General features: G+C 44.2%; 1 protein-coding gene across 1 annotated transcript in view; it reads right to left on the bottom strand.

The window, feature by feature from the left end:
* The window catches only part of TARS1 (threonyl-tRNA synthetase 1), a 108244-nt gene that overhangs the window by 56896 nt on the left and 27272 nt on the right, over positions 1–24076 (bottom strand). The window contains exons 3-10 of the mRNA XM_082272481.1: positions 22603–22793; positions 20987–21110; positions 20415–20536; positions 9761–9878; positions 7897–7961; positions 5494–5572; positions 2385–2531; positions 73–171 (exon numbers count right to left, since the gene is read on the bottom strand). Coding sequence (XP_082128607.1) covers positions 73–171; positions 2385–2531; positions 5494–5572; positions 7897–7961; positions 9761–9878; positions 20415–20536; positions 20987–21110; positions 22603–22793 — 945 coding nt within the window. The remainder of the gene's footprint in view (positions 1–72; positions 172–2384; positions 2532–5493; positions 5573–7896; positions 7962–9760; positions 9879–20414; positions 20537–20986; positions 21111–22602; positions 22794–24076) is intronic.

Here is a 24076-nt window from a genome sequence, read left to right as displayed (position 1 = left end):
TAAACATAGAATTAATATACAATATGGCTGCTGTGAATGGGCAGAGGTGATGAGCGCTCTTGAAGTACTCACCCTGATGAAGTTAATCAGCTGGTTATAGATGAACGCTCCCTTGGGAAGGAAGAAACAACTTCCGGGACTCAGCTCATGAAAGAAAAACAGCTCCTGATCCTGTATTCAAGGAAACACAAGTGGAAGTTCTAAGCTGCTCAGTAATTTAGGAGAGTCTGTAATTGAGGATGCGATTCCATTGTACCCCAGAGAATCTGAATGCCCCGTCTCACTTGTTATATGTCTGGATGTTCTGCATTTGGTTATACACAGTTAGCCCCAACTCCATGAAAGTCCGCCTGTTCTCCTGCTAAGTGGCAGGATAAGCTGATGTATAAACCCCTAAAGTGTATGTTACCCCAACATTTCATATTTCTGATATGCATCTGTTGTACTATACAAACATTTTTTATTTCATTGTATCTTCTCATAGAATGGACAGTTTTACTACACGGTTCCCAGACTGTACCTTAGGACAACCCAGTCATATTTGGCTTATGCAGGAATATTAAAGAATATGTAAACCCAGCATTTCATATTCCGGATATGTGCCTGCTGTCCCATGTATGTGTTTTAAAAAGTATCCTGTTCTCTTTGTGTTGCTTCCATTGCTGTGAAATACCTGGTGATTCTGCAAGTCCCTCTGCTTTCCTATCTCAAACTGACCGCGATAGGCAAGAGAGCACATCCCAGAGCGGTCAGTTTTCTGCCTGCCTGTCCTCCAATGATCAGACTTGTGCTGACACACCTCCCTGCACAGCTAATCACGAGGAAGACCAGTGTATTGCTATTGCTCTGCCTCCTGCTGACAAGCCCCCTACAGTCTTTGGATGGCCCCGCCGACACCACCCAGCTCAACATAAAGTGCAATTTAACTCTGGGCAAAAAAAAAAAAAATATTTTCCTATGCAAGGGGTCAACTGTTCGCTTTTGTCTAGGGGATGGGAGAATAGAGATGTACTTAAGCCTGGAACACAGGTTAAGTTTTATTTCATTCAACCTAGAGGGCTGAACAAAAAAACCCTGAGAGGTTGCCATGCTAACTATGCAATGTTAGTACAGCAATTTCACGGCTGTGCTGTTCTGACAGGGGGACTGCCCACCTGGGACCGCCCCATAACCACCCCCTCGCCAACAGAACTCACCGGTCAGCGCTCACAGCCATTGGCTGCAGGCGCTGATCGGATGACGACCAGCTACTGGTTTTACCAGGATGATCAGCTTCTGTCGGACAAGCAGCTGTCGGCTGGTTTCGGCTGATATTCAGTTTGTGTGTACGGGGCCTTGCCTTACTTTATTACTTGTTAGGAAAACTTGGTGATGGACCTCCTTACATGTGCCACATCCCTAAATCTATAGACCATGGAGAATTCCCCATTGGGTGGTATTTTTCAGGCACTGAATATCTCATAACATTGTTTTAGTAAAAGACAATTTATTTATGTTACCACAAAATAACCATTGTAGAAAAATGTACATGGAATGCAAATCTCCAATAACACCAATGTTTACAATATATAAAGACTGACGTCCTCCATTCAACGCATTTCGGGGCTTTCACAGCTCCTTCTTCAGGGGTGTGGTAGGCATAACCTTCCATATTACAATGATGTGTAGCGCATTTCCATGTCACAATTAAAAACATAATCTCAGGAGCTCTGCCAATTTGCCTAACGGTACATTTGGTGTGTATATATATATATATATATATATATATACACATACATACACACACATAATATTATATATATATATATATATATATATACACATATACATACACAACATATATATATATATATATATATATATATATATAATGTGCATAGCTCTGTGGAATGGACCGTAATGGTGGAAATTCTCCACCAGACTGATGCAGTCCAAGTCCACTGAGGCCTGTCAGACAGGTCCTGTACGGGCACGTTCTGAAAAGATCTATGTCCACTTTAGTAGTTTATGTGTACATTTTCAAGAAGCAAAGGGCCCCAAAAGGCATGGGGTGGAAGATGTCAGTCTTTCTATACTCTATACATTGGTATCATTGGAGATTTGCATTCCATGTACATTTTTCCACAATGGTTCTATTGTGGTAACATAAATTGTCTTTTACTAAAACAATGTTATGAGATATTTAGTGCCTACAAAATCCCACCCAACGGGGAATTTTCTATGGTCTTACATTATTACTAAACAAATTGAACAGCTTCATGTATTCCTTTCTCAGTTTGAACACTCGGCTCATATCACAGAGCAGGGAAAGGAACACTAGAAGCACTATTTCCCCAGGTAAGTCTTCTCATATCCTAGGCCGGACTTTCCATTTCAGAACCTACCCTGCCAATCTTCCGGTGGTCTCTGTTCTTGGCCTCCTCCTGGAACTTCTCCCATTCTTTTAGCATTTTTGGGTCGGGGAATGAAATTCCATAAATTCTCTGCAGGGTTTCCATATCAGCCTTCCCCTCCCAGTAAGTGGAAGAGTTCTACAAACAATACAAGGATAATAAATACAACATAATACAAGCAAGATATAAAAACGCATTTAACAGTCTTAATTAGTGCTCAATAATTAATCTTACATACTTAAAGCAGAGTCCCCCCCCCCCCCCCCCATAATGTAGCTTCTGACTTTTAATATTAGGAAACATACCTGTCCTGGAGTCCAGCGATGTCAGCACTGCAGCCGATGTTTCCATTGCCAGTAGGGGAACCCAGCAGTGAAGCCTTGCGGCTTCACGGGCGGTACCCTACTGCGCATGCTCAAAGCGTGCTGTGCATTCGGATTGGCTCGACGGCGGGGGGAAGGAGGAGGGGGCCAAACTTCTGAGGCAGTGGGGTACCCGTTCCCCCCTCCCCCCTGAAAGGTGCTAAATGTGGCACCGGAGGGGGGGGGGGAAGCAAATTAGCAGCAGTTCCACCTGTGGGTGGAACTCCGCTTTAATGAGTGCATAACCTACGTTCCAATTTGTGAAGGCTTTCAATTCAGTACATTCAGGGTACAGTGACAATGTCTACACACACAAAGTCCCCTTCAGGTGTTTCACCTACCCAGCTATGCTCTCTCACTGGCTCCCAACACTGCCAGGGCCCTTTGCCAATGAAGTGGAGCTTCTGGGTAGGAGGAGGACATGACCTCCCTATGTGACTAAGCAGTAGGCCCGAACACGGTCATGTGGAGGGTTAGCATGACATCATAACCCTGTCTAAGCTCTGACATCAGTCCACACCGTAGCTTAGACAGGCAGGGATCCTGCAGCAGAGAGGCGGGAGGAGAGCATGACTGGGTAAGCATACAGTACATGTCTGAATGGGAAAAGTGACAGCGCTCCTAACATTTTTAAAAAAGGAGGGTCAGCAATAGCAACCTTTTCATTCTTTTTCAATTATTTATTTTTTTTCAGTTTCAAGTTAATGAGTAACAAATAAAACTAAAAGACAAAAAGAGGAATTTAGCTAAACTGGAGCAGCTGTGCATGGAAACCAATTAGCCTCTAATTCACTTACAAAGCTTGAAGCCCAACTTCCGGTTTCATTTAACTTTAACCACTTGCAGACCGCCTAACGCAGATTCCCCACACCCTGTGGCAGGGCGGCTTGGCTGCGCATAATCACATAGATCTACGTGATTATGTGCATGTGGTCTGGTGACTGGACACAGCGGGAGCCAGACCGCGGGAGAAGCGGGCTTGATCGCCGCCGGCCTCCCGCAATCTTCAGGGAAACTGAAAGGTGAGCCGCCTGCCTGTAAATAAAGCAGACGACTCTTCTGTCAGACAGGCACAGTGAGATCATCGATCTCAGCTAAGCTGAAACACTGATCTCTGTGTGCTTCTCACAGATCCCCCCACAGTTAGTAAGCACAATTTATGAGCACACTTAACCCCTTGATCACCCCCAGTATTAACCCCTTCCCTGCCAGTGTCATTTGTACAGTAACAGTGCATATTATTTAGCACTGATCACTGTATCGGTGTCACTGGTCCCCAAAAAGTGTCACTTAGTGACAGATTTGTCCACCGCAATGTGGCAATCCTGCTAAAAATCGCTGATCGCTGCCATTACTAATAAAAAACAACAAAAAAATAAAAAGTCCAAAAAATCTATCCCATAGTTTGTAAACGCTATAACTTTTGCGCAAACCAATTAATATAGGTTTTTTGGAATTTTGTTTTTATCAAAAGTATGTAGCAGAATACAAATTGGCCTAAACTGATAAAAAAAAATTAGATTTTTAAAATTGTCTTTATTGGGAATGTTTTATAGCAAAAAGTAAAAGACTGTTTTTTTTTTTTCAAATAGTTTATAGTGCAAAATCTAAAAAAATCGCAGAGGGGATCAAATACCACCAAAAGAAAGCTCTATTTGTGGGTAAAAAAGGACATCAATTGTATTTGGGTACAGTGTCGCACGATTACGCATTTGTTAGTTAAAGCAACGCAGTGCCGAATAGCTAAAAATGGCCTGGTCATTAAAGGGGTAAAACCTTCCGGAGCTGAAGTGGTTAAATAGTTAATTTGGACCGTGCTGGTTCAATCAAATAATTTCCTTCCTTAATTGTATAAACTGTATGTAGCATCATCTACACACACGTACAATACACAGCATTGAGCTCCACCATCGGTACAAGGACTTCTCATCCCGTTCCCAGAACAAAACTGAGTCGGGCTGAGCGCTGCTTAGCCAATCACCGGAAACGTTTTATTTTTATGAATGAATATAAGGCTTAATCTGATTGGCAAAGGTGTAGATTGTGACGTCACCTGACCACCTCTCCACCTCTTTTTTTTTTTCCAAAATTATTGGTCTTTTTTGTTTATAGCGCAAAAAAAAAAAAAAAACCCAGTGGTGATCAAATACCACCAAAAGAAAGCTCTATTGTGGGAAAAAAAAAATATATAAATTTAATTTGAGTACCGCATTGCATGATTGCGTAATTGTCAAAGTAATGCACTGCCAAAAAAACAAAAAGTAGCCTGGGTATGAAGCCCCTTCCCCCGTTGGTCCTGTTTAACATTATCATCGAGAGTAAAAGCGTTTTGGATTGTCTCCACAATAGTAAGAGAGAGAAAATCTTCTAATGAGGACAATAGTTCTGGTGATAACCAGCGATTTCTTCACTTTGATGATTCCCACTCACTTTCTGTTTTGGATAGGGGACAATGAGATAAGAGAAATCTCTTCTCCAATGGGACACAGAAAGCAAAAAAAAAAAAAAATAAACTTGAACCACAGTAGTATATATGTGCCATACCTGGCCGATCCCTGTGGAAGCTGGAAATCACAGTAGTAGGCACCACTGCTGTAGTAATCACTACTACCTTCTGGGTACTATGCCAAGCAGCTTGCCCTCCTAAAGTTGTATATAATCTAATATAAAATAAATCGGAGTAACTAAAGTCTGTAGCTAAGGCTGTGCTTCCAGTACAAATTTTAAATGTCTGGTACCTTGTGTATCTTGAAAGCTTTAATCTTTCCAGTATGCCTCACATGGGGTCCTCTGCAAAGATCGATTAAGGGGCCACATCTGAGGACAAAATAAAACTGTAAGAGATCATTTTTTTTACAACAAGGTTTGTGTACATACAGTATATACGATTGTAAAAGAATAAACAAAAAAGGAGGATGGGTGCAACACACTGTTGTCCCAAAAGAATTGCGGACTTTAGAGGCACATTATGGATAGGCAGGACAGTTTCGTTAAAACATCAACATTTTATTGAAAATATTTAAAAAAAAAAAAGCCAAAAATCATATATATATATACCTAAAACAGTACATTAAAAACAAAGCCAATAATGGAGAAAAGGACTCCATGTAATTTATAGTGGGTATTAGGGCTGGGCGATAAAACGATACCGATATGTATCACGATAGTCCCGTGATCGATAGCAATAAAGAAAATTGAACGATACCGCTCCGACGGGTTTAAGCTTTAAAAATGGCGCCGCCCGTCGCATACATGTCACCACGCACGCGCCGCCGCCGCTCGGGAGAGGCCGGGAATAGCCGAAATTATACGAGCGGTGGCGGCGCGTGCGCAATGACGTGTCAGCGCCGGGCGCCGCCATTTTTAAAATGAAGGCGCCTCTGGAACAGGTAAGTGAAACAGCTTCACTACCTGCCATTATGCAGGGCTGCGGGCACACTACAAGGGACTAAGCAGAAGACTCCGTGAAACGCGTCAACCGCCGTGCTCCCCTTTTCCCCCCCATGTCTCCGACTGTTTTGGTTTCATCTTGGATGATTTTATCTTTTTGCCTGCAAAATAAATTTGGATTTTAACTTTTTGCATCTTCAACCAGTTGTGCGGCTTTTTGTGCTCTTCCATTTGCTGCTATCAGGACTGCGGATCCGTGCCTGCACCTGGGTTGGATGTGTTTGGAACTATCCCCTCACTTGAGCGGTTCTTTTCCCTCTTGACCGTTTGTCACCTGGGTAGTCTATCACATATGGAAGGCCATTTGGTATCCCCATTTTCAGGATATTAGAGCTACCCGCTCCCTGGTGTATCAGAGGATATAATCTCCCCTCTTTTTTTGGGCTGTGATCTCTTAGGTTACAACCCACAAGCTAGACTCGGATCGCTCACTTTGTGGTGTGTATGCCACCTGCCGTTCACCTATCTACTCTAGACTAACTAGATTGATAGGTGGGTCTCTTTTGCCCCTCACTGGCTAATAATTTGGCGTGGATGACACATTTTTTTTGCGCTATAGGAGAGAATATTTAACGTAATCGTCTGTGGTCCTGAAGAAGTGCAATGCGAAACGCGTCGACCTTCCAGACAAGTTAAATACACCTACCTCTTTAAACAAATAGTGTGCAATGTTTGTATACCCACTATAAATTACATGGAGTCCTTTTCTCCATTATTGGCTTTGTTTTTAATGTACTGTTTTAGGTATATATATATATATGATTTTTGGCTTTTTTTTTTAAAAATATTTTCAATAAAATGTTGATGTTTTAACTAAACTGTTCTGCCTATCCATAATGTGCCTCTAAAGTCCGCAATTCTTTTGGGACAACAGTGTGTTGCACCCATACCCTTTTTTTGTTCACATATTTAGGATTATGTCACACCGGGGCTAGCTCACCTCCTTCTCTAGCTATAAAAGAATAAAGCTTTTGCGCTTTGGTGTTGGGTTAAAGCATTATTAAACCCAAAACCAAAAATGTATTAAAATTGTAACCTACACAGGAAGTATTTCACTGGCTGGATGACAAGGTGAAAATAAAAGAAAGAAAAGCATAAAAAAAGAAAAACAGACATCACATTTCAAGATTGGTAAGCTGCAATAAATGACATTTTTGTTTTTGGGTTTATTGCCCCTTTAAGAAGACGGATTTGCTGGTTTAGCGGTTTTCTGTTACCTTAAAGAAGTAGTATACTCCGCTTTTTAATTTTTATCTACAGGTAAGCCTATAATAAGGCCTATAATAAGGCTTCCCTGTAGGTAAAATTAATATCTCCTAAATCTGCACGATTAAGGAGATATTCACCCTGCATGCAGCCGCTGACAGCAGCGGCGCATGCGCTCTCGCCGGACCTTCAGAGCTCCTTGCCGGTAAGTGAACTCCCGCGCACAAGCGTGGGAGTGACGTCATCGCAGCTCTGGCCACTCACAGAGCCGGAGCCACTGAACCCGGAAGAGACACCGAGGGAAGATGTCAGCTCCCTCAGCGGTGTCCGGGCGACTGTGTGGGGGCTTCGTTCTAAGGTAAGTATTTCATAATGTGCTAGTATGCGATGCCATTGTCCTGCAGGATTTTTTTTTTTTTTTGGGGGGATACAACCACTTTTATGAGGTATCAACCAACAAGATCAACATAACAACAACTGCGTACCTGTATACTGTGGTGGTTGGAGTGTCCACTTTCTCATTTAAGATTCTGCACTTGAACTTGTTGTACTAAAAGCAAAGAAAAAAAGGTTTTTCAAAATGGACGTTATTACTATTATTATTATTTTATTATATTAAAAGTTGATAGATGTGACTTTGAGGACTATGCAGGGGAGGTAAAAGGCGCCGATAGGCCACTTCTAGAACCATATATATGGAAGAGGGAGTATTAGTAATAAAATGAGCTTTTCACTCCTTTCTGATCAATCAGAGCAGTCGGCCAGCAGTGTCTCAATGTTGCCATAGACATCAAACTGACTCTCCTGTCTATGGACAGCTTAAAGCAGAACTCTACCCATAACAACTTGATAAAAAACAATGTTCTTTAGCAAGGAACATCCATTCCCCATTAATAATTATGCTATCAACATGCTACCAACATTAGTGTGTACTGTAAATTGCCTCCAGCATTGTTCCTGTCTCTTCCTGCTGGAGGCTGCCATTTTGCTGAAATCCGCAGTCCCTGAACAGCAGTAAATCTTAAAACCGTACTACTACTGGATTATCAGTATAGACACTTATTTTTAATGTTTTACATCGCAGGGGTCAACTTGACATGATCTAGCAGGACTTCATTTTCTGAATAAAGTTCCACTTCAAATAAAAACTTTACTGAGGAAAACACAGAACCCTCCGTTACTGTCCTTCTGATAATATATAGTTCTGTTTCCAGCATATTGATCTAAGGGCATCAATGTTTCGAATGCACCGAATTTCTGAATGCACAAAATATAAAAGGATATAATATTGTAGAATATTTATAAAAAATTGGTAGATCTTATCTGCTGTGTATGGCCCCATCCCATTTGATTATATAGAAAAATGATTTCCTCCATTAAAATGGGACTTTAAAGGCTCAAAGCAAATACATGCTTACTCTTTGAGCCTTTAAAGTTCCATTTTAACAGAGGAAATTATTTTTCTATGTAATATTGATTTACGGGATATCTTACTACCTTGGAGAATCAGAAAGGATTTTTTTTTTACCGAGTTGAAGCAAATTGCATCACTTTATTAGGCTGGCTTCTTAACTATGCCTTGCGGTGACGCACCTGACACCTTGCTGCACTGTGGAGCCATGAGTTTTGAATTGGTACCCCAATGGACCCACAATGCAGGATACCAAAGCACACAAGTACACCTTACCATACACTGTGATGCTGTGCGTCAGAACAAATACTGCAAGTATGTTTTCCGGTCTGCTCTGGTGCATTGGGCAGCTCAGTCAAATAAAAGGGCCGCCTTAACACAACACATGCTACCGTGAGGTATAACCCTACCCTACGCTTTATGCATTCAGGAAAAGAAAAACCTTCTGGGTGCAGCTAACCCCCCCCGACCCCCCTTATACCTACTTGAGCCCCATTTTGATCCAGCGATGTGCACGACAGCAGCGGATCTCCAGCGTCTCTCTCTCCACATTGACTCCCACAGCAGTGGAAGTCATTGGCTCCTGCTGCTGTCAATTACAGCCAGTGAGCCAATGAGGAGAGAGTGGGGGGAGGGGGGGTCCAGGGCCGAGCCACGCGCCATGTGGGAATAGACACAGAGCACGGCTCAGGAGGGAGCGAGCCTGCTCGAGTGCCCCCATAGTAAGAGGCTTGGTATTGGGGGAGCAATCAGCGGGGGGGGGGGGGGGGGGGGAGCCAGGACCGCTGGTAGGGGAACCCAAAAAGAAGTGGAATGGGGCTGCTCTGTGCAAAACCATTACACAGAGCAGGTAAGTATGACATGATTGGTATTTTGTTTTCTTAAATTTTCCTTTAAAACATGATGATACAGGATTTCCCCAAGAACTCCAGTATTACCTTAAACATCTCCAGAAGAGTTTCTTTGGAGATCTCCAACCTCTCAAACTGCTGCTTCTCCTTCATAATCTTTTTACACAGATTTTCCAAGCTGGTGAAGTCGTTGCTGGACACCCCTCTGATAGAAACACAAAACAAGTTGTGAAACAGAAGCAGAAGATGCATAAGGACTACATATAGACAGGAAGTTCTGAGATTGACCATCAGGAAGAGGCTTTCTTTCAACAATGGCTTTCTTCTTGCCATAAGGCCTCCATAAAGGCCAGATTTGTGGAGTGCATGACTAATAGTTGTCCTGTGGACAGATTCTCCCACCTGAGCTGTGGATTTCTGCAGCTCTTCCAGTTACCATGGGCCTCTTGGGTGCTTCTATGATTAATGTTTTCCTTGCCCGGCCTGTCAGTTTAGGTGGACGGCCATGGCTTGGGCTTGGTAGGTATGCAGTTGTGCCATACTCTTCCATTTTCGGATGATGGCTTGAACAGTGCACCGTAAAATTATCAAAGCTTGAGATATTTTCTTTTATAACCTAAGCTTTAAACTTCTCCACAACTTTATCCCCTGACCGGTCTGGTGTGTTTCTTGGCCTTTAAGGTGCAGTTTGTTCACTAAGGTTCTATAACAAACCTCTGAGGGCTTCACAGAACAGCTGAATTTTTACTGAGATTAAATTACATACAGGTGGACTCTATTTACTAACTAGGTGACTTCTGAAGGCAATTGATTCCACTAGATTTTTGTTAGGGGTATCAGAGTAAAGGAGGCTAAATAAAAATACACGCCACACTTTTCCGATATTTGTAATACATTTTGAAAACCATTTTTCTCTTACGTCCTCCGACAGTCGCCGCCTCTTCATATTCGTCACATATGGGGTATTAGACTTTGCTCCGAAGGAGTAGCTAGGCAACAGAATATGTTAACATTAAAGATTTTAACATATCCCACCCTCAAGGGGTGGTCCCCTCAGTCAATACCCTCCTACTTCCTGCAAACATATCTCAGTTTCAATGTCTAGCTTGTCAGGAGTGGCTGGCTCTCTCTGTGCTGGGGCTTTGTGCCCCAGACTCTTTCTTCTTTTTTGATTTTTTGTTTGAGTTTTCTCTCTTACCTTTACTTAGCTGTTCTTTTTGTCAGCGTTAGTTAGTTCTTCGGATGAAGAGGATCATGCGGGCTGGGTCTCGGGCTGATCCCCCTGGTCGCAGGTCGTGGGTCAGTGGCTTCCCAGCCTGCCATCGAGCGTTCAGCCAGGTAACGCTCCTGGCACAGTGAACGACCCATCCCTGTTCGGTGCAGGGATGATTGGTGAGGTGGCTACCTCACTGGACGCTGTGCGGTTTCTTAACCCCCATTCTGTGCGTCTTGTATGCGACTCTCCCTGCCTCATGTGCAGCGGCTTGTTCGCCTGTGCGGGTCCCCCACGTGAGGTAAGTGTATCTATGTGGGGACCTGTCTGTCTGGGGGGGTGTCAGTCTGGGACTGTGTAACCTGCCTCTGTTCACACTGTTTGTCTCCCTATCACTCGGCTGCATGCTGTGGGCTGCAAAGGGGGGGGGGGGGGGGGGGAAGCTGTGTGACACTGTGTGTGTCAGCCTTGTCAGTGTGAGAAGCTGTGTGCTGTGGGGCATGTTTTGGGCATGTTTGGGCACTATACAGCGATCGCTGCGGCGATCTGACATGTTTTTTTATACATGGATGACATGTGTGCATTACTGTACTGTGGAGCGGCGGTTTCGGCGCCAAACGGCGCCATTTTGCCTACACTCGCTCCGGCCGCATGTTCTACATGCATGGCGGCCATTTTCTTGTAGCCTCCCATAGGCTTTCATAGAGCGCCCTGGCAGCATCACTTCCTCTTCTCCAGGAACACCAATCGAGGCAGCAGCAGCGGCGAGGGTCTCCTCAGGTTATATCCTTCTTATCCATTGCCTGTGTCAGTTTTATTGGCCCTGTGGGGGTCTCATTGTGCTTGTGTGTGGTGCGGTGGGCTGCGCTCGCCGCGCTTGTTAAAGGGGCAGTTAACCCTTTATTATCCGGCATTTGTAATAGGGGCAATGGATTCTCAGGAGGGCAAATTTCCTACCGCCTTGGTGGAAAGCCAGGGGACCGCTGTTTCCCCCCCAGGGGGGGATTTAGCCACTATTGTGGCTGGCCTTGCTGCTCAGGTGCAGATGCTGGTGGCTGCTCAATCTACTAAAAGACCCAGAGTTTCTCTTTCCTCTGATTCTGAGGGTGAAGGTGATGGAGCTGTTATGGCGGGGGCCTCCTTATCGGGGTCCCGCTCCTCCCTGGATCTATTGGGGTCCGAGGTGGAGGCTGAAGTTGAAGGGGTTGATAATTCTCCCCCTGGCTCGCCTGAAGAGCTTGCAATCATGGATGAATTAATTGCTTCCATAAAACAAACGCTGCGTTTGCAGGATGAAGTGTGTCCCCCCGCTGCCTTGGCGGCTTATGGGACGCAGAGAAAACGCAGGACGCCGCAGGTTTTTCCCTGCAATGATGATTTTCAGCGCGCTGTTAAGGAACAATGGCGCAATCTACGCAAACCTTTTGCTGTACCAAGTAGGTTCAAGTTGCGTTATCCTTTCTCGCCTTCCACTGATGAGAGGTGGTGTGTGCCACCCCCAGTGGATCACGCAATTGCGGTTTTAAACAAATCCACTGCGATTCCTGCAGAGGATTCCCCTGTGTTCCGTGATGCCACGGATAGGAGATTGGAGTCTCTTGCCCGTCATACTTATTCTGTTACGGGTTCTATGCTTAAGGCTCTGTTTGCCTCTCTCATGGCGGCCCAGGCGGTCGCAAGTTGGACGCAGATGCTTAGGCGCGTCCTAGTGGCCGATTCGGCCTCGCCGGCGACCCTGGATATGGTGGATCAAATCCACCAGGGTGTCATGTATCTGTGTGATGCGGACTTGGACCTAGTCCCGTTGGCTGCACGTGTGCACAGCGTGGCGGTGTTGTCTCGCCGCCTGGTTTGGTTGAAATGTTGGTCGGTGGACCAGTCTTCACGTAAGACCTTAGCCAATCTGCCTTATGATGGGTCTCGCCTTTTTGGGGAGTCCTTGGATGTGTTGATTAAGGGGATCACCGGAGGTAAGAGCACTCTCTTGCCCCATTTCCCCAAGGCTAAGGGGGCTTCTGGGAAGAAGCATGCTAATTTTCGGCCCCCTCAGGGGTCCTTTCGGTCGCACTACAAGGGCAAACCGTTCAAAGGTCAAGGCTCTCAGAAGAAGCCCTGGTCTGGAAAACAGAAGTCCGGTCAATCCGGATCCGCAGCCCATAACAGTGCGGCCTGAAGGGGCGCCCTCACCCAGTTTTGGGGTGGGGGGACGCTTGCTCGGTTTTCTTCAGCCCTGGTTGGCCCGCGTGCGGGACAGATGGGTTCAGGAGATCGTTCGATCTGGTTACAAGATCGAGTTTCTCTCTCGATTACCGTACTTGGAAGGCCTATTTTGCCTGGTGTGAGTCCAGGGGGTTTTCACCCCGCACGTACTCGGTTTCCTGAGTGCTGTCCTTCCTTCAAACGGGTGTCGATCAGCGTTTGGCGCTGGCTACGATAAAGGGTCAGGTGTCTGCGCTGGCCGTTCTGTTTCAACGTCCCGTGGCTTCCAACTCCTTGGTTGGCACTTTTGTTCAGGGAGTGCGGCATCTGGTTCCTCCTAGGAGGGATCCTCTGCCCCCTTGGGACTTGAATCTCGTTCTGTGTTACAACGTGCTCCTTTTGAACAGATCCGGGAGATCTCGTTGTCTATGTTGTCCAAAAAGGTCGCCTTTTTGGTTGCGATCACTTCGGCTCGCAGAGTGTCGGAGCTGGCGGCTTTGTCCTGCAAGTCTCCGTATCTGGTTGTTCATTTGTATAAGGTGGTCTTGCGACCTAATCCTTCTTTTCTTCCGAAGCGAGTTTCGGAATTCCATCTTAATGAGGATATTGTCTTGCCTTCGCTGTGCGCGAAGCCTAAACATCCAAAGGAGGTGAGATTACATTCTTTGGATGTTGTTCGGGCGATAAGGGTTTACCTTAAATCGACTGAGTCTTTTCGAAAGACGGACTCCTTGTTTGTTCTTCCAGAGGGTCCTCGGAAGGGCATGGCGGCGTCGGCCTCTACCATCGCCAAATGGATCAGGCAGACCATTGAACAGGCCTATGCTTTGCAGGGGAAGGTTCCCCCTGTGCCTGTGAAGGCGCACTCTACTAGATCTCTGAGTACGTCTTGGGCCTGTCGTCATGGGGCTTCTGTAGCCCAGGTGTGTAAGGCGGCGACCTGGTCGACCGTGCACACTTTCACAAAATTCTACAAAGTAGATGTTCAGGCATCGGCGGATGCTTCCTTTGGCCGCAAGGTTCTTAGTGCGGCAATTCCCTAGGGTCCCTTGTTGGGGACCTCTGGCTGTTGGGATAAGTTTTTTATCCCCTGGTTATTTGTCTTTTCCTGGGTTGTTGCTCCTGTTGAGCACTTGTTTTTCCTGTAGCCCAGCTGGTTTCCTTCCTTTGGTAAGGTTCCTTTCTTTGATGCGGAGACTGCGTTGCCTTTCGGCGCGGATGCGTTTCCCACCCCTCATGTTTGCACTGCTTTGGGACGTCCCCATATGTGACGAATATGAAGAGGCGGCGACTGTCGGAGGACGTAAGAGAAAACTGAATTTATGTAAAATCTTACCTGTAAAATTCCTTTCTCTGAGTCCTCCGACAGTCGCCGCCCCCGCCCCTCTTTTGGGGTTTGGTTGTATACTCTACTGCTATTCCACTGAAACTGAGATATGGTTGCAGGAAGTAGGAGGGTATTGACTGAGGGGACCACCCCTTGAGGGTGGGATATGTTAAAAGCTTTAATATTAACATATTCTGTTGCCTAGCTACTCCTTCGGAGCAAAGTCTAATACCCCATATGTGACGAATATGAAGAGGCGGCGACTGTCGGAGGACTCAGAGAAAGGAATTTTACAGGTAAGATTTTACAAAAATTCCGTTATCATTTTCCTTCAACTTCACAATTATGTGCCACTTTGTTTTGGTCTATCACATAAAATCCCAAAAACATAAGTTTACGTTTTTGGTTGTAACATGACAAAATGTGGAAAATATCAAGGGGTATGAATACTTTTTCAAGGCGCTGTATATATTTGAAATTAGGTGTTTATTATTTTTGGCAATAACATGGTGTGTGCGGATTTCTGCCAGTCACTGGCTGTGTCACACCCCTCCAGCCTGTCTCTTAGAACAGGGAGGTGAAGCCTCCATCAATCTACATGCAATATCCCGCCCCCACTGTATTTAGCTGGTTAATGGGCATAAAGTAGGAGGGAGGGAGTGGGCTTTCATTTACTACTGTGTATATGCCCACATGTGAGACTCTATAGTCACATGGGTTGCTCAGATGCGATAGGGAGGAAATGCTAGGCATAGAAATACGCTGAAAACTGAGCATATGCAGAGCTGCCAACACTTCTCTGCAAAATTCCCAATTGCAGGGGGGACATGGACAGGAGGGGGAGACAGAGAACATCAGGATCAAAAAGTCCACTGTTTGCAGTTGCAATGCTTTGGAAGCTTTTTTGCAAAAAATAAAAATAAAAAAAAAAAAACACTAGAAATGTACATTTTTCTGTAAATATGGGAGCATTTACTATTTTTTCCCCCTAAAGTGGATTTAGCCTTGAAGCTGCCAACACACGGAAGAGTCAATAGTACTGTAGGAGATAACATAAGAAGTTGTCTCCTGCAGCACTTAGCATGTTCATTTTTATTCTTTATAAGCTGGAAACTGCAGTACAGAGAAAACAAGGGAGAGGGAATAAAAGTTCAGGACAAGGGATTTCCTCATATACAAAGGTCGCTGTTACGTACAGCATTTGTGAGATTTCATCAGCTACATGCAGAGTCATTCACCCTTAGTAAAACACGGAGATAAATCCTTTCATTACACTGGATAACATGCCAAAAGTGATTCTAAAGAAGCTCAGAAAATGGTGGAGCATTTCCAGCTTTGAAGGAAACTTGGGCGCCATTTTTAAATACAATTTGGGGAACTGGCGGCTGTATTTGCAACAGTTGGTTGGCTTTAACCATTCATGCAATTATTTTCTCACTATTTAGAAGTTTTTTGTTTTTTTTTTTACAAAAACTATCACTATCAGAAAAAAAATCCAGAACTGACCATAAACTAAAGCTGGCAATACATTGCTCAGTTTTTTAGTTCAGCCAGTGGGTTGAAAGATGAAACTGAAGCGATTACCCCATCCATACAATAGGGGTGGACTGGGGAATCCTCCCTGCTGCAATACTGAATTCTGATAATAGAGGGACTCCTACACTGTAAGAATACACAGATCAGCACTGCAGCCATTGGATACAGAAGCTGATCGAGTGGCTTTTTCCAAAAGGTCCGTTCAACAGAACTCGTTCGATAGATCAACTTCTGTTGAGTGGCGGTGGTCGCACGTTGATGAAAATTCAGTCAGTCCGTGTTGACCTAGCTGAATTCTGATCCATCTATGGCCACCTTTATGGTAGATTGTCAGTTTTTTCATGCTATAACCATGTAGATTTGGGTTTCCCAAAAGTGGTAGGGAAAAGTAGGTAAGCACCCTCAGCCCTAAACATAATGCGCACTCAAAAGTTTTAAAAGAGACTCTGTCACTTTAAAGCTGAACTCCAGGGAAAAGAAAACTCCTCCATTGCAGTGACTTTTTTTTTTTTTTTTAAATAATATTCACCTAGGTGGATGCAGCATTGATCTGATGCTGCATCTTCTTCCGTCGGCTCCAAGGCGAATGGGCCATACACTCTATAAGATTTTCTAAAGACTTTTTCCTTTAGACTTACCAAAACCATATAATATGGGGTCAAACCTAAACACTTTCAATTTGTATGCAATCTGGCAAGCCCTTGCACTACATAGAAAAGGTAAATCTGAAGGAAAAAAAGTCTTCAGAAAATCTTATAGTGTGTATGGCCCTTAAGCATGTACGATCGAACACTGCTGATCACTGCTGTTCTGAGCAGAGAGCGGTGACTGTCAGTCGCCACTCTCTGCTCTGCTCCTCGAGCGCTGGGCTGTGGAGGGGCAGGAGCGGCTGGCTCAGTCTCCCAGCAGCACACCTGAGAGGCTGAGCCATGTGCCAGTCCAGACTCCTGGGTGGATCCCGACCATATGGTCACAATCTTTCCCCAGCCTGAACCGGCTCTGTGACGTCAGCTGACAGCAGGCTTGAAGAGGGAGTGCATTCTCCCCAAACGCATCTCCCTGCATCAGGAAGTGATGTCAGTGAAGGCCGTTATAAGCGCCCCGCTGTTCTAGCAAGTGCCAGCATTCACTGGTCACATCCTCCCGAGGCCCAGACACAGAGGCCATCCTGCGCGCTGTTCAAATGCCCAATATATGGCTTGTCTTTGTAAGTACATTTCTATATAGTTGCTATTAAACTTCATATGCTACACTTCGATGGCGCTTGCGTTTCCTTCCCAGCTATCCACAAGCTTCTTCGTTCTTGCACACTGAGCTGCCACCTAAAAGGAGCCTGCATATGACCTTGTACTATGGATTGTCCTTATTACAATCGTTTCCAGAGGGGCTTAGTCATATCCCTTTTTTTGCGCCAATATTTGTGTCCCATTTAAAAGTGCAGAACTGCCCTCCTGTGATCCGCGGAAGTACAGACAAACAAGCTTTTGGCTGTACTTCTCCTTGAAATGCTTGTTTGGTTCTGGGGGGGGGCACAATAAATACTTTTACTTACAATCTACTGTAGGCTCCCTTTTTGCTGCAAGGCTGGTCCCTGCACCCTATTCTTTCCTATGCCTCAGCGATTGCACATCCTCAGACGTCATCAAGCCCATAGTCCTACAGTGGATGTGAGGATGCGGTGGGACAGTCCACAGTCAGAATGTTTAGCTTCCACGGAAGCGGAGGATCGGGTAAGTAAAACTGCTAAAGAGGGTTGGAACTTTAAAAGAGGTGCGTGACAAGCAGTTGGTAAATAATTAATGCATATTGGCACATAATAATTGTTGTGTCATTGCCTCATTTAAAGTCCCAACAACCCCCATTTGTCTAATAAGTAAAACTTCTATTTGTGGTCCCCTAGGCCTAAACAACAAGTTTTTAGCCCTCGCAAGAGCGAGGACAGCCTCACTGCAAGAGAGGATTTTTACTTCCTCTGGAGATGGGATTTGAAAAAAAAAAAAAAGCGGTTGCTGGTATAAATTCGGAGATTCCTGCAGCAGCTTTGAGAACCCCCTTGTTCATTAAAGTGCTGGGCAGTTCTGGAAGCAAAGCTCTGATGTTTCCAGGTAGTTAGGGTACCCACATCCCTATTGGCCATCTGCCACCATGGGCTGCCTCACTAGCCAATAGAAGTGTGTAGGAGGCAAGAAAGAGTTGGCAAACTTAAGCTCTGCCAGAAATGTCGGAGTGTTGTCAGTACATCCTGGCAAAGCAGGAGGTGCTGGAAGCTGCTCCAGGTATGTGCAAACACTGGGTGCCTGCAGCTTATACCAAATCTGACAGCCGCTGGATTACTTTTACATGCGGCGGCAGGGGGTGCATCCCACAGCCTTTATCAGGCTCTTCTGAACGGTCGGGGAGCCAAGTAAGGCTGTGACCGGCGGCATCTGGTTCCTGGGACACAGTAAGAGGAACAGATGATGTTCCTCTTACTGCGTGACCTCAGAAAGCAGAACAACGGGGATTTTGACACTTTCGTTACCAGCTTGTGAAGCAGCAGATTAAACCCATCTCTGTCTGATCACATGCATTGGAAGCCAGAGGAGAGATCTGGGGTCTCATAGACCCCCAGATATCTCCATAAAGAGGACCTGTCACAGCCCATGCTATCACAGGGGATGTTGTTCATCCCTTGTGATAGCAAGAAAAGTAAAAAAAAAAAAAAATACCACCATACAAAAAAAAAAATTCTAAATGAATGCTTGTAAAGTGACAGCGCTGTAAACAATTAGTGAAAATATCAGAAGTCTAATTAGTGCATAAACCTAAATGTGTTAACTTTCTGTCTAAACATGTTGTTTAAAGATTATAACAAATGAACACATTGTTTTAGGTTTATGCACTAATTAGACTTCTGATATTTGCACTAATTGTTCATAGCATTGTCACTTTACAAGCATTCATTTAGGTTGGGGTAATCTCAATAGTGCAGCAGCAGTGCAACATTTTTAGAAAAATTTCCAGGCGTGGTTCTATCTCACCCACATAAAAAAAAAAAACGTTCTAAAGCTCGCCTGTCCACTCATGCTCAAGTGCAATAGCAAATGCACGCATAGGTCCCGCACACATATGTAAACAGCGATTGCACCACACGTGTGGCATCACCCAGATCATCAGAGTAAGAGCAATAATTCTAGTGCCAGACCTCCCATGTATCTCTAAACTGGTAACCTGTAAAGGCTTTTAAAATGTTGCTTATTTTTAATTTAATGTGATGTAGTACGCACCGTTCTTGGGCGGATGCAATTTTAAAGCGCAACATGTTTGGTATCCATTTTCTCGGTGTAACATCATCTTTTATATTTTACCAAAAAAAAAAAAAGTAACCTGTTGGGTTTGCATTCACTAAAACTCATTAAAGTATATAGTTTTCAAAAACTTTGTGTTTAAAAAACCACTATGCAATTACCATGTGACAAAAAACACCCACCATTTAATTCTTTAGGGTCTCTGCTTATAAAAAAAAAAAAAAAAGAAACATACATAATTCTGGGGGTTCTAAGTCATTTTCTAGCAAAAATAAAAACCTGCAGATTTTTAAACGTATGACAAAAATGTCAGAATTGGCCCCGTAGGCAAGTGGGTAATACAAATGCTGAAAACATTGCTAAATACTATTGGCAGGAAAAGGTGGGTGTAATCTGCTATTCAGACTAGGGATCAACCAATTATAGGTGGGGTTGATTTTTGGAGGCCAACATTCACTTTTTTTGAAGTATCGGTATCGGCTACAAAACTTGCCGATATTGTTCAAGTGGTTGTACCGGAGTGATGCCTGCAGCTACAGACATCAACCCGATACCGATTTTTAAGTGGACGTTGGGTTTCTTGTAATAACAACCGATGTGGCTAAAACAGCCGCTTGGCTTTTATTACAAGCAGCAGGAGGGGATGTCCCCCAGGGGATGCCGCCCCCCCTGCCGCCTTAAGCCACACCGCCCGGTTCTCCCGTCCCACCGGAATCGATGTCATGACATCACTTCCGGTTTTTTGAGCCTTAACTGCGCCAGATTTGAAAAAAAAAAAAAAAAGACAGTATTCAAAACAACCAAACTTGGCGTTTTGAATGCTTTTAAGTGCAGAGGAAGGGTTTGAGTCTTACAGACCCCAGATCCCTCCATAAAGAGTACCTGTCACTGCCGATTACTGTCACAAGGGATGTTTACATTCCTTGTGACAGCAACAAAAGTGATAAAAAAAAAATAAAAATTAAAAAAGGACAGTGTAAAAATAAAAACTTTAAATGTGCAGAATATTGGCACTTAATATCGGCTATCGGCCTGAAGGGTGGCCGGAAAATCGGTATCAGCTCTGAAAAAACTATATCGGTCGATCCCTAATTCAGACAAATGATAACTTTAGATGGTTAATTCCTTATGTAAACAGGTTCTTTCCTGCAGTAGAAAGAAATAGGAGAGAGATCTTACCCTTCTTCCAGAAACATGTCATAATAAAATCCACTTTCAATAGGAGGGCCATAACATAAGCATCCACCATACACCCGTTCCATAGCTTCTCCCATAATGTGAGCGCTGGAATGCCAGTATACCTGTCCAAAGAAAGATGATTATTACATGAAAGGAATAATGCCACAATGTAACCATAGGCCTCATTTACTCAGGCGCTAAAGCTTGTACACTATAACTGAGCTATTTCATTATATGGCTGGAGCCGCCAGGTGCAGTGTGCAGACAGCCCATGTATTGTAAGTCTATGGGGACACAGCGGCTGTACAGACATAGGCGCTCATACTAATTTGATAGGTGTACAGGTGAGCGGCCCGCATGCAGACCGTATGTATAGTATGTATAACCGCCCGATTTTGACCAAACATTTACCAGACAGTTCTTGATAGGACAATCAAATTTTTGACAAGCTTTACTGACCCACACAATTGTAACATGGTATTACAGTGGGGTTTTTTATTAGAGTTTAGCAATATCTTTATGCGTCAGAAATAATTTGCCTAATCACTCAGCAGGAATCATTAAATATTTACCGCCTGGGCCTCTTCATCGTCAAATTTCAGCAGTTCCAGTGAGCAGTCCTCTTCCAGAGGGCGATCCAGGTCCCAAACCACTTTATTCACCTTTGCAACAACTGTGTTATCAGCAAGACCTTGACTGAAATACAACATCTCCATGAAATCAGCAAAGGGCTCTCACTGCGGCTTTCCAATATGCATATTTATCAGCCATTAAAAGGTTTGTCCACTAAAAAGTAATCATTTTGGTTTTAAGTTTCTACTGGCCCCAGTTACCAACTGGCTTCATTTATCTATTGAGGATTCCAGCATATAGGTTTTCTTAGAAACATAGAATGTGTCGGCAGATAAGAACCATTTGGCCCATCTAGTCTGCCCAATATATCTGAATCCTATGAATAGTCCCTGGCCCTATCTTATATGAAGGATAGCCTTATGCCTATCCCATGCATGCTTAAACTCCTTCACTGTATTTGCAGCTACCACTTCTGCAGGAAGGTTATTCCATGCATCCACTACTCTCTCAGTAAAGTAATACTTCCTCATATTACTTTTAAACCTTTGCCCCTCTAATTTAAAACTGTGTCCTCTTGTGGAAGTTTTTCTTCTTTTAAATATGCTCTCCTCCTTTACCGAGTTGATTCCCTTTATGTATTTAAAAGTTTCTATCATATCCCCTCTGTCTCTTCTTTCTTCCAAGCTATACATGTTAAGGTTCTTTAACCTTTCTTCCATATCTCTCAACACTGTTCTCATTTACCCATCTAACTCCTACCTAAAATTTTCTACATAATAAAATAAATTAAATATTTAACAAGTAGGACCCCCTTTTTTTAGATCTAGTCACTGTGCGGATATGGAAACTCAAGCACAAGCGAGGTCTGCTCACCAAAGCACCTCAGACTTAAAGCGGAGCTCATCTCTCCTTTCTTTTATAGCAAGGATCTCCAAACTACAGAGAATGGGACATAACCGGACCACTCCAAGATTTTATGTGGCCCACAGCTAGGGTCAGTGATGTATCCATAATAAGCACAGATTGTGGCTTTAGGTCAACGGAGGTTGCCTATGGCCTCTTTTTCTACCCTTCAACCTCCCTGCAGTCTCTAGCTCAGGTTCCACCATGATGGGGACCCTGACTGGGGGAACCCTCGGTGCAAAGAAGAGACCCTGAGTGGGGAAACCAGTGTAAGGGGGGACCTTGATGTAGGGGGGAGGGAAGGACGACTCATAAATTTATAAAACTATTTTTTTTTTCGGCCTGCAACGCATTTATAAAATTTACAATGTGGTCCTTGTATAGAAAAGTTTTGAGACTCCTACTTCAAAGATGGGGGAGCTGCCATCTAAGCCTCTATTTGTTCTGCAGTTGCCAAGGTGCTGCACAGGTGATCAGTTAGCACACCATCCATTTGATGACTTGAGAGTTTGGTTGAATGTAAGACTTTTGGGAAACTGTTAAATCACTGGGTTTATTTTCGTTTTAAGAAACCATTATTCTATTTGAAGCCAAATGCCATATATGGAAATTAAAATTCTAGTCTTATGTCAAACAGTTCTTTAAAATCAGAGAAAGTTCTACCAGTCAAGAAAAAAACAAAGAAACAATCTATATGGCACATGTTCCTTACCTGATGCCAGCAGCTACTTGGTATGGGGTGGTCTTCCAAGACTCTGCATCCACTTGCTTCCCATCTGGTAAGGTCACCTTGATGGGCTTGCTGTCCTTTGCAGCCCTCTCTGCCATTAGGGCGTCATGCTCTGCTTTCAGTTTGTTATATAGATCAAGTCTCTGGTTGATGTACTCGGGCCATGGATTCATCTAATGGGAAAAGGATCATTCAAAATAAACAACCTTTATCCACCATTTCACATTCTGCAACACCATAGGCTCCTTTTTTTCCACAAGACTCCAACAACTTTAAAGTGGAGTTCCACCCAAAAGTGGAACTTCCGCTTTAAGCACTCCTCATCTCCTTACATGGCATGTCATTTTTTTTTTGGGGGGGGGGGGGGGAGCAGGTACCTAGTTTTGACAAGTAGCTGCTCCCACTTCCGCTCAGTCCACCTAGGCGACTCGAGCGGAAGTTCTCCTCTCCCCCTTACTCCCTGCAATCTTCTGGGACACGCCACAGACTTAAAAACGACTGTAACTCCGATTTAAGGCCAGGTTTACACTAGTGTAGCTGTGACATGATCCAATGTTTAGTGCAATTTTGTAGTACAACATTGCACGATTTAAGCGTTTTTTGGGAGGGGAAGGAGACAAGAGGTTTTTCAGCTCAGAGATGTCGGTTGTTAGGATACTGGCACCCGCCAGTAAACAACCAGGGTAAACAAAGTAGTTAATCATTAAAAGTAAAAAAAAAAAATATGGCATGGGTGTCACCTTAAAATGTGGCCTAGTATGCGTGTGGCCTAGTATGCATCAGGAGGGGGTGCTCGCTTGAATTTGGGGGGAGTCCCCTTTTGTCGTGGAGAACCATATAGCTGGTAATGGATAGTGGAGACCCATAGGCCCTATGGTTCTCCACGGCAAAAGGGGACTCCCCCAAAATCCATACCAGGAAAGGGAATGTGGGGGGGGGGGGGGGCTTTGAGCGAGCACCCCCTCCTGATGCATACTGGGCCACATGCCCTCAACATGGAGGGGGGGGGGTGGGGTTTACTCTGCCAGGGTTGGGGGGCTTTGTGTGAAAACATTTACAAATAGACTCCTATGACTTAAAGGGAAACACCATTCAACATATTTCTTGTAGAGATGGAGAAGTGCATTTTAAACAGGGGCTACAACTCAGACCACCATTACTGGCAAAGTGCAAATTACTAACGCACCACAATATGTTCATGGACAATTTATACGACAATTAAACAAAACGTGTAAAGTCATTTTAGGGCATATTCAGATTTTATTGTAACAGAATCTACTACGGATCATTTGAGAGATATTATGACTACTTGAAGATACATGGCATGGTACACCACAGAAAATCTTAAAGGCACATTAGGAAACCCAGAGATATTTTAATGATGGTGCATAATAGATCACCCGGCTCTTAAAGATAGTTGGCAATGTAGACCCTTCAGTAGAGATTGTAAGAGGTA

The sequence above is a fragment of the Pelophylax lessonae genome (genome assembly GCF_965119305.1).
Source record: "Pelophylax lessonae genome assembly, chromosome: 1".
NCBI classification, from domain to species: Eukaryota; Metazoa; Chordata; class Amphibia; order Anura; family Ranidae; genus Pelophylax; species Pelophylax lessonae.
The sequence above is the reverse complement of the archived record's forward strand: the minus strand, read 5'-3'. Positions and strand labels throughout refer to the sequence as shown.